The 11,321-nt window shown below is 39.6% G+C and overlaps 1 protein-coding gene across 1 annotated transcript in view; it reads left to right on the top strand.

Moving 5' to 3' along the window:
* The first annotated feature begins 1,073 nt into the window (after nt 1-1,073).
* KIAA0319L (KIAA0319 like) overlaps nt 1,074-11,321 on the top strand; it is a 58,710-nt gene continuing 48,462 nt past the window's right edge. Inside the window, exons 1-2 of the mRNA XM_015824153.1 lie at nt 1,074-1,134; nt 7,786-7,952. Of these exons, the coding sequence (XP_015679639.1) occupies nt 7,811-7,952 (142 nt within the window). The 5' untranslated portion in view covers nt 1,074-1,134; nt 7,786-7,810. The remainder of the gene's footprint in view (nt 1,135-7,785; nt 7,953-11,321) is intronic.

Raw genomic sequence — 11,321 nt, 5'->3', positions numbered from 1 at the left:
GAGCCCCAGCACGCCTTCTCCAACTGCGACACCAGGCGGGAGAGGCCAGGTTCCCCCCCCTCCCTCCCTCCCTCCCCGAAATGCGGCGCGCGCTAGACCGAAGGGCGCCCTTCGGGAAGCTCAGCCCCCCCCCTCAGCCCAATAAGAGGGGGGGCGGGTGGCCTGGCTTGGGATTCACCCCCCCCCGCCGCCGCCGCCGCCTTCGACGCCTCTGGGTTTCTTTCCTGCTCCACTTTGCCTTCCGAACGGCCGCTCGCCTCCCTTCCTACCTCCCAGCCGACAGCGCGCTTCTTCTCCTCCGCCGGCTCTCCCGGATGGCATCTGCCAGGAGCGAGCAAGCGCGCGCGCCGAAGGGCCGTCTGCCGCTCTCTCCAACGCAACGCCTGTCGGCTTTCCCTCGCCGCCCTCTCCCCGCTCTTCTCTCTCTCTCTCTCTCTTTCTCTGTCTCTTTAGCCAATTCCTCGACGGCTTGCTAATCTGGCTCCCAATCACCGGCCGCCTTGCTGCGACCTCTCCGCGAAGCCGCTGCCGCCATGCCACCTAAGGGCAACGGCCAGCGTTCTCTCTCTCTCTCTCTCTTTCTCCCCTTTCCTCCACACCCCCCCCGGTCTTTCCGCTTTCCCTTTTGAGGAAACGGAGGGCGGGGGAGGAAGGCGCTCGGGCAACCATAGCAACGGCGAGAGGGTTTTTTTTTCCTGCCCCCTCCCCACCCTCCTCTCGTTCCGACGGTCGGGAGCGCCCATTGGTGGAGAGGCCGGCCGAGGCGTACGTCTTTTTTTTTTTTTTTTTTTTTTTTTTGCGTTTCCGGCCGGAGGGAAAGAAGCGGAGGGGGCGGAGCGGGGCAGAGAGTGAGGCGTTGCGGTTGCTCTGCCTCAGAAACTGAAGGATTTTGGGGGGGGCTGTTTTTAAAAAAAGAAATAACTTGGTGGGGGGGCTGAACAAGCTTCTGGGGAGCCTGCGGCCTACCTGCCGGCCATGGCGGCGGTAAAGCCGCGGCCGTGAGGAGAGCATGGGCAGGGGGACCCTTCCCTCCGGCAGTTTACCTCAGCGGCCAAGCCAGCCGCTCGCTCCCCGCCTTTTCACCTGTCGGCCAAGAACCCCCGTCCCCTCACCGCGGCCCGCCATGCTCCCCTGGTAAGTAGCGCCCGCTGGGTCGCGTTGCCTTCACTTCGCTTGGCTCCCTTCAGCCGCCGCTCCCGGGGCCTCCCCGCCTGGCAGTGCTGGGGATGAGAGTCCCCTGAGCGGTGGAGGTTAGGGAGAGGGCCCAAGTCCACGTGTCCCCCCACCCCGGGAGCTCTCGGGCCGACTGTCACTGGAGCCGGCCTACCTCGCCGGGGTGTCGTGGGATCGGATCAGGGCAGGCGGAAGCGCGTGTCCTGGGGGGGCCAGTCCGCTCGTGGGAACAGCTGCTTCCCCAAAGCAAGAGCGGCCCCCCCCCGACTCTTTTGCCTCTCCCCCCCCCCCGGGAAGAGGTCAAATCTGTCTTTTCGTGAGGGTCCTTGGTGATTATGTTTGTCATTTATTTCTGCCGTTGATCTGCCAAACAATATCTACTGAATATCAGTAGAGCCTCTACAGCACAGACATTGACTAAACAATCTGTAAAATCATATAACAAGGCAAGGGAAATGTTAAGTTTAAGAATTGGGGGTGTACAAATAAATAGAGTAAGGTATCATACCATGTATAGATAATAATAATAATAATAATAATAATAATAATAATAATAATAATATAATAATAATAATAATGATAATAATAATATAATAATAATAATAATAATAATAATAATAATAATAATAATAATAATAATAATAATAATATAATCTATACATGGTATGATACCCATCTATTCCATGCGGCCGGCCTGGCGTGGTTTTGATTGTGTTTTGGTAGGGGTTTTTATATGGGGCATTTTAGAGCAGGCCTTTTATTTAATATTTATTGTGATTTTTATTATCGCCTGTTCACCACCCTGAGTCCTGTAAGGGAGATAGGGCGGTATATAAATTTAAATAATAATAATAATAATACCTTACCTTGCATCAAGATTGCAAGGCTTTATTCAGATTATGTTGCTTAATGCCTGTTGGTGAATACAATTTACAGTTTTTTTTATTATCCGGTTGCTTTCCATACTCTAGCCTGGTTTTTACACCACTTTAGTACTTTGGAGTGAGGCGTTTTATAACTCTGATAAATAAATAAACCCACCTTGAGTTCACAAACAAAAGGGATATGCAAGTTATGAGGATGCCCGTCGACCTGCAATGTCTGAACGGAAAAGGTTTATATATAATCAAGGGTGGCAGAGACAGATGTGCCTGACCATAGCTTCCAGCACCATAGCAAAGCATTACTGCACATTATGGAAACTTGGAGGCCCAGGAATTGGTTAATCAGCTCTCCAAGGTTTTCAGGGCCCCTGTGTCTCCGGGTATCCCTTTTGCAAAAGATGCTGAAAGTTGAGTCTGGGACTTGGTTAAACAGGATAGTTGCCACTGAAGAGTGAATAGTTCTTAGAGAACTAATAAAATGCTTGGGTGCTACTTCAGATATTTAACAAATGTATTATAGAGAATACAGCTCCTACAACCTATTAATTTTATTGTACAAAACTGAACTAGTGCAGAACACTGATGTGTGTATCACGTGTTATGTTTGTCTTTTACTGAAGTGAAAATGCGGGAAATTTAATTTGGTACCCTTTTTTGTACAAGTGGGAGGAATTGAACCTGCACTTATTGGCATAACAATTAGGAAAAACAGGTACAACCTTGTTTTAAGGAGCCCATATAGAAGTTATGTTGGATGTAGATTGCTTTTAGGCCTTTGCTGTAGGTATTGTTAATTTGTATTGGTTTTTGTATGTTCTTTTTTGTGGTTTGATAGTATTGTAATTTTTTTCATTGTAAGCCACCCAGAGTCATGCAGTTGAGATGGGTGGCTATATAACTCAAATGAATGAATACTAAAATTAACAGTCAAATGGGAACTTATTTCTAACAAATATAAGTTGTTCTTTAATACATATGCAACCTTTCCTCCTGGAGCTCCAGGCAGTGTATCCATCTTGAGTGGATTAATATAATTCATGTAGTTATTGGCTGAATACCAGTAGGGAGACAGGACAGTAGTGTCCTCAGAAATGCTAGGGTACACTCTGACTGGTAGCTGAGACCTTATTTGTATGGATTAAAATTATCAGATTAAATATAAGTTCTGAGCCTGCTTTTTCTTTTAGCTAAATAACTCTTATACTGTATATTGTCATTTTGATAGGTAGGTAGGTACCTACCTATTTAGCTAGATAGGTACCTACCTGTCAAGAAGACTATGTCTCTGTAGATGGTTGATTTTGCTCTGCTTTTGTCCAAGCAATCTGTCTGGAGTGGATAGTACTACTTTGACTGGAAACATTCATCCACTCCTGCTGCAGTACAGTTTTACAATGGGGTTATATTTTGATTTTCTGTTAGAGTTACTTTTCTGGACTTTCCACTTATCCTATCAGAGCTTGCCCAAATAGTTGCTTACAGAGACCCAAACAGTAGATTCTGTGACAGACAGGACCAGCTCTAATTTAGAAATAAGATTTTTTTAAAATTTTGATTTAATTTCTTTGAGAAGAAAGGAACTCCTTGGATTTAAGTGAGCCTTTTATTTTAAATTCTGAGAAAAATTACTTTGAGTATCAGAAATTTTAAAAGCAGCATCCCTCAAATGTCAACTGTTTAAGACGGAGGCACCCTTCAAATAAGGATATTTTGCTGGATACAAATATATTTTTGGGGGGTTAAATATTTCAAAGCTGTTAAAAGCTTCCCTAAAAGAGTTGAGTAAAGTTGGAAGGGGATTTTTTTTTGTAACTGAACAGTAAATCATATTTGCTGTATTAAGAGCTTTACAATTATGAAATAGAGTGTTCTGCTAAAACAGTAATGAACCTAAATTGAGTCAAGTGAGCAATGGTATATTGATGAATAATGAATATGCCTCCATTTGCATAGACCAGGGGTAGGCAACCTTGGCTCTTTTATGACTCGTGGACTTCAACTCCCAGAATTCCTGAGCTCCATAGCTGACTCAGGAATTCTGGGAGTTGAAGTCCACGAGTCATAAAAGAGCCAAGGTTGCCTACCCCTGGCATAGACACTGAGGGAAGCTTTTAACTGTGCATAACAAGGAATCCTTTTCATTTATTAAAAATCCAGCGTGTTGATAAACAGACATATGTATATGCATATACTATATATGAAAGTATACCTTTACATTGTGACTTTATTGCTATTGTTGCATATGCAGTTTTAAGACTCCAAATGATGTATTGAATATGTAAATACATTTTGCAGCATGTTGGTTTCTTATTTTTTAAAAAGTCTTAGTGATTCTCTCCTGACTTTAGTTCTAGTAGCAACTTCTTTTTGCTGGTGGCTTTTACCAGCAACATAGCGTGGGGTGAAGTGACTAAGAAAAAAAAACACAGCATGACTGAGAGATCCCAAATGCTATTATTTTAATAAAAATTGGTGTTAAGTTATTCATACATTCAATGTACTGAGTAATTTAGAATGTGACCCATATTTCAAAACATCCAGCAGCAAAAAAACAAGCAAACCCTCCAAGAGTCCTTTTACAGTTTGACTCTTATGTGTATCTTTAAACTATGCTATAACTCTTTAATTACAATAAGCTGATTTTTTTTATAACAGCCTGCTGTCTCGTTAATAACAAAAAGATTTAAAAAATATCTGGAGTTAAAATTTGCAGGCCTCTAGATATGATTAGAACTAATACCTAAGTTTGGCCTTTTTATGCAACCTGAGTAGATGAACTATTATACCAGAGGAATATCTGGTTTTGCAACAAGGCAATTCATTGTGCCACGTAAATAGACTTCCACATTTACAGAAGGCAGAACTGAACTTTGATCTCTTCTTATGTTCTCAAGGTGTTTTAATGAAGGCAGGCATACAGTAGTAGCAGTAACCTAATTCTGTTAGTCATCTTAGAGCAAAACATAAAATTGGATGCAAGGCATAGATGAATTCAGCAGTGTTATGATATAGGTAGACTAGACAGCTAGCTGTCATAATTTAATGACTACCTGCCATAAATGGGAGTTCAGGCTGTCAGATGTCTTCCAGCATTGTTGACTCCTAATGCAAGCTGGAAATGTACCCTAGAATCCTCTGCAGTATTTCAAGAGATTTTCAAGTGAACTTTCTGTTCATATGCAGCTACTGAAGCTTTGCACTGATTCTGGCATGGCTGATCCCTTATGTAATCCAATAATGTGGTGAACAGGCTATCCAAATCATCAGGAACAAATTTTTAAGTTTTTTTTCTAGGATAAAACCACTCTAACCCAGGGCTTATTGTCATGTGGATATGTTGTTCTATATAGGAAGGAAAAGGGAATTTTTATGATATTGCAGTGTATAAATTGATTTAACAATATCCAGAGTTAAATTGCTAGTAGATTCTGGAATCAGCAAAATGTGCTACTGAGGCATTTTAAATACAGTAATGAAGTTCCCTAAGATTGTAGCTGCTCTTCTATTATAATTTTGCACTGTTTTTTCCTCCACTATTCGTTTTCCATGATGAATTGCAATAACCGGATTATAAAATTTGCCTTGTTTTGGGAAAGAGCCAAAGGTTCAAGTTACATCAGATTTTGGTTCCAGGAACTAAATACAACAGTTTTGCTAGTGGCCTTACCAGACAATGCAAGCCTTTGTGGTACAAGAAAAAGTGGAGGGGCATATTCTCTTCATCTGTGTTACGATCTCATCACCAAAGTATACACTTTTATTACCAATGGACTGTACTGTGGTTATTTTACCAGAATATAGCTCATGATTGCATAATAGTGTTCACCTCTGAGCTTGGTTGTTTTCCTTCAGATGTTTTCGTTTTTGTTATCAAACTAGGTAACATCCTCAATGCTAGAAGGGAGTGGGGTTTGCGCTCTATTTATTTACAGTGTTAGTAAGGGTAACTTACTACGGTAACTTACTTCCTTAGTAGTTCCTTTTTCTTTTGCTGCTTGAGTTGGTAGTTTCTTGATTGTTGACTACTTATTAGGTATTAATCCTATTTTCAGTACGTTATTATTTGTATAGGCATAAGATTAGGGAAATTCATTGAGAGTTAAAATAAAGGTTCTTGATAGAATTATTCTTTCTATTCTATTCAAATCCCTTGTAATGAAGACATAGAAAAGGGGAGATAAATACCTACTGTAAGTTAAAGATAAATGTAGGTCCAAGCTAAGCAGAATTCCATTTAAGAGCCCTGGTGGCGCAGTGGTTAGATGCAGTACTGCAGGCTGATTCTGGATTCCCACTGCCAGGAGTTCGATCCTGACAGGCTTAAGGTTGACTCAGCCTTCCATCTTTCCGAGGTCAGTAAAATGAGGGCCCGGATTGTTGGGGGCAAATATGCTGACTCTGTAAACCACTTAGAGAGGGCTGTAAAGCACTGTGAAGCAGTATATAAGTCTAAGTACTAAGTGCTATTAAATTTAATAAAAGGATCATGCCTGAAATTAGTACAATTTATACAACACAGGTAGGTCCTTGACTTACAACAGTTCATTTAGTGACCGTTTGAAGTTACAACAGCACTAAAAATGTAACTTATGACCATTTTTTCACACGACCATTGTACCATCCCCATGGTCACATGATTTACATTCGGATGCTTGCCAACTGGTTCATATTTATGATGGTTGCAGTGTCCTGGGTGTCAAGTGATCATCTTTTGCGACCAATGGGGAAGGCAGATTCACTTAACAGCCATGTCACCGATTTACAACTGCAGTGATTCACTTAACAAATGTTGCAAGAAAAGTCGTAAAATGGGGCAAAACTCACTTAGCAACATCAATTCTGGGCTCAGTTGTGGTCATAAGCCGAGGACTACTTGTATCCGCAAGTAAGTAAGTATAGAACTGCAACTTTATCTAACCTTCAGTTTCTCATTTTCCTAGTAGAAAGAAAGCTTGGCTAACATTACTTTTTCATTGCTGTTCAATTGGTTGCTTGCTCCAATTTCTGTTGTTTTCTGGATGGTGCTAGGAAGTACAAATAAGCAACTGGTAACATGTAGTTCCACATGTTTAGCAGATGGACTGAATTTGTTGAAGCATAGGTGGAACTAGGAAACTCTGCATAGATGCTTTTAACTTTCAAACACAAGAGTCTAAAGCCCCCATCTAAAAGCCATTGATTTAGCATTCTTTGCTTTGAGTTTGCTTTGCTTGCATTGCGTAATTTTGTAATATGCTACTGTTCCCAAATGTGGGCTGGTTTCAGTACTGAGTATTTTGATATGTGAAGACAGCTGGCCATCAGTAAACAAATGGCAAGCAGGAACCCTTTAGGATTATGTGGGCAACTACTTTGAAGAAATTAGAACTTGCCACATGTAGTTTTTTCCTTTCATGTATGTATTTGTTTTATCTTTGAAGATTAACTGATTTTATAACTCATCATGTAGCCACAGGGGACCCTGCCTTTAACCTAAACTATGTCCCAGTTAAGACATCTGTATGGGATTTTTAAAGGTAAATTCAGGAGCAAATCTTGGGACTTGATGATAAATAGTAGAAACTGTTTTTTTCTGCTTGGTGCGTGTGTTCATTGTCTCAATATCTAGATATAATTGTTTCCCAAAAGCGATTGCAGTTGGAGATCAGAATATATATATAAAAAGAGAATTGGTGATCAACTATTTATTGTTCTTAAAAAGAGAATTGTATATTTTTTATATTTATAGAACTCGGTGTCTGTCTGCAAAGGCCATGGAGAAGAGTTTGGAAAACAATTTCAGCATCAGCTTTCTGAATCCATTGGTAATCTTCTTTAGAAAATCTGCCAAGTGTCTGGGCCATCTCCCTCTAATCTATGTATTTGTCTGCCTCAGTGCCCTCTCTTTATGTACAGGTGAGATTTTATGCTCCTTTCTGAGATACTTACAATTGTGAATTAATAAGGATTTATCAATCTGTGCAATGTAAACCTATCTGATTTATGTTCTGTGAATTGTTATCAATGTAAAGCTTGTGAACACCCATTGCTAAGAGGGACATTGTAGGAGGAAAGCCATGTTAGTCTGTTAGTAGTCAACAATCAGAAGTATCTGCTAGCATCTTGTTACAGTAAGAAATGTTATTAAATGCATATACATATGTTTTTTAAAGTGAGCTGTTGTTCCTGAAAGGTGTTGCCTTTTAATAAATATTGTAAATATGACTGCAATCTTGAATATCATTATCTTGGAAATTGTCTCTTGAGATACTTTTAGTTAGACATAGAGCTTCCCACATTATATGATTTTTAGCCAAAGTTTGCTAAGTTGGCACTTTATCTACCTACGCCTTCGGACCATCTGTGTGCTCTGAGTTTTCACACAGTGTTTTTTCTCCTTTTGAAATACAAAGCTCTAAATGAGTGTGTCTGTTTTTTGTGAGCGTTTGGACGCACCTCTTCCAATATAAAATACATGGCAAATGATGCCAATTATATATGTTGTATGTGCTTAATATGTAGTGCTTTTTTATTCCACATACTTTTCTTTCCAATAATATATACATATATACATACATACATTTTTGTATGTGTACACACACACACACCATAGCACAGGGGTTGTCCTATGTGCCACACAAAACTCTGATGAGGGGCTATAGGGATATGTAAGATTGTTTTGGAGAGAAATAGAAAAGGTAAATACTTAATAGAAAATATTTAACTTTCAGATTAATTCCAGAATCTTAGAAAGATACCACAGACACTTGCTACCCTCTACATTCTCATATAAATGATTTTGATATAACTAAGAGTAAAAGCTTTAAGACACATAGGAAATATTGGGAAATTAGATGAAATATCTAAATAAAAGTTGTTAACAAGTTCTTTTAGTAATGATAAGGACATTGTACAAAACTGTAATTAGTTATTAAGGAGCTGCAATGATATGATTCAGGAATAGAATTAAAATGGCTGAATAGTTGTGTTTCACTCAAGATTCTTGATAAGAACATCCTTATATAATGCCATTGGGTTCAAAAACTCATCTGTAAGCTGTGAAAATGGCCCTGAAAATGGGAGCTTGTATCACATGTTGACTTAGCAGGTACTTCTCAGTGGGAGAAAGCTTTCTCTTTAAGCAGTCAGAGAAGACAGATCAATGACTCAGGGGGAAAAAAGAGAAGGAGTTCTAGTATCTAGCCTTTATTTGCAGGGTAAAATAAAAAAAAGAGGTATTGCAAAGAGAATTTTGGAGAATAGGTCAATTTTATGGCCTATGGAAAATTGCTAGGACAGCTTGTTAAGCCTTTCTTAGTACAACAATTTATCTTAATTTTATCTCATCATTTTATCTTTTTCAAAAATATTTCTTTTTTTAAAAATATTATCAACTGGAAAACTAGTATCTTTAAAGAAATATCTTTTAAACTGTTATATGGTAAAATGTCTCTTTTCCTCCCAACCTCTAATAAATTATCTGGTGTCTTTTTTGACATTTGGTAACTGGTAAAATTGATTAGTTGATATGCAGTAAGTGAGTCATTGATCTTTAGCGTTGCACATACAAAAAACAGTTGATTTTAAAGTCTCTTCAATTTATTATCTTTATTTTTGGTTGGGATACACAGTAAAAGTAGAAATCACAAATTATTTAGTTTGAATTCTCTTTGTTTCTTTGAGATTAGTTTTCTGTTTCCTAAGTTCCACAAAATTAAGTTTCAGCGCTGTCTTTTTTGGGTATTTTTAATTTTTTTTTTACAGCAGTTAACATATTTCAGGAATATTCTAAATCCAGAACTAAGACACAGTTGAGGGAATGAATACCATGTTCTACAATGCTATTGCCTGGTTCTCAAGGATGTTGTTTGTACTAAAGAGTTGTCCTAATTCTTATCTTGCAAATATACTTTTCCTTGTTTTCTTCCATTCTTCCCCTTCTGCTGTTAGCGGTTAAACTTTTGTGGGGGAAACGTTGACAACATTATGGCCTTGTTTCATATTTACAAAAAAAAATAAATCCTTAACAATGACATTTTTATTCCAGATCACCATGTTCCAAATTTTGTGCACATTTCAAAATATATACCAAAAGTTTTCTGACAAGCTAAGCTGGGAAACTTTTATAAAGTTTCATAATTCTTTTTAAATTACTTCACTTTAGAAGGGTTTCTCTAGCAGATTGTACTGGCACAGTCTGTCTCAACCTCTCTCCTTTCAAAATGAATAAATGTATTCTTCCAACAGACAAACGTCTGTTCCTTCCTGGACAACTGGATGTTGTCTAGCGCTTAGTGTATTGCATATTAAAAAGTCCTGATTGTATTCAAATAGGGATGTGATTCTAAATTGCTAACATCAGTATTTTTCCAGTTGGTTCCTCTTGAAATGAAATATACTTATGTGAAGGAGGAATTTATTAATATGCCCAACTGATTTTCCCTCTCTAAGCTGATTGTATTTTAATCTAGAATTAATATAAGAGTAATAACATAGGGTGAACTATTATCATTATCCCAGTGGTATCCAACTGTGATCTCTGCCCTGGGCTGAGTACAAGTGATGCTATAAAGGTGCTTACCCAGTGTCTGGAGGCTGTGAGGGTCTTAGTGGAGATGAAAAGGTTGGGGACTCTAACAAGAGTGATTCCTCTAATTCTTGAGCTCGACAGAGATGGTGCACAATCTGGGGGTCATCCTCGATTCACAACTTCTGCTCAAGGACTAAATGGCAACATAGGGACTTTGCATTGACCCATCTTGTGTGCTAATTGTGCCCGTTCCTGGATCAGGAGGCTCTGCACACAGTCACTCATGCCACAGTCAATTCCCATCTGGATGATTGCAATGTCCTCTGCCCTTGAAGACTATACAGAAGCTTCAAATGGTTTAGAATGCAGCAGTGTGCAGAGTTTTGGATGCAATAAAGTTTGACTATGTAACACCTTTGATTTGTGTGCTGCACTGGCTCCCTGTAGGTTTACAGGTACACGTCAAGATGCTGGTTGTCACCTTTAAAGCCCTATGTGGCATAAGGCCAAGATACTTGCAGGACTGCTTATTGCAATTGTTTCTGCCCATCTCATCAGATTTGGCAAGGTTGGTGTGGTCTGGGTCCTTTCAGAAGAACAGTGCCATCTCGCAGGACCCAGGAGATACGTTTTTTCTGTGCAGTGCCTGTTCTGCTCCCAGAGATCTGAATGGCCTCAATCCTGTTGGTCTTCTGGAAGGCTGTAAAACTCTGGCTTTTCCTGGAGGCATTAAGCTGGGTTTTTAATTGATCCCA

Source organism: Protobothrops mucrosquamatus, unplaced genomic scaffold (assembly GCF_001527695.2).
Source record: "Protobothrops mucrosquamatus isolate PMUCROS unplaced genomic scaffold, P.Mucros_1.0 scaffold2140, whole genome shotgun sequence".
NCBI lineage: Eukaryota > Metazoa > Chordata > Lepidosauria > Squamata > Viperidae > Protobothrops > Protobothrops mucrosquamatus.
This window is presented reverse-complemented; position numbering and strand designations above follow the sequence as displayed.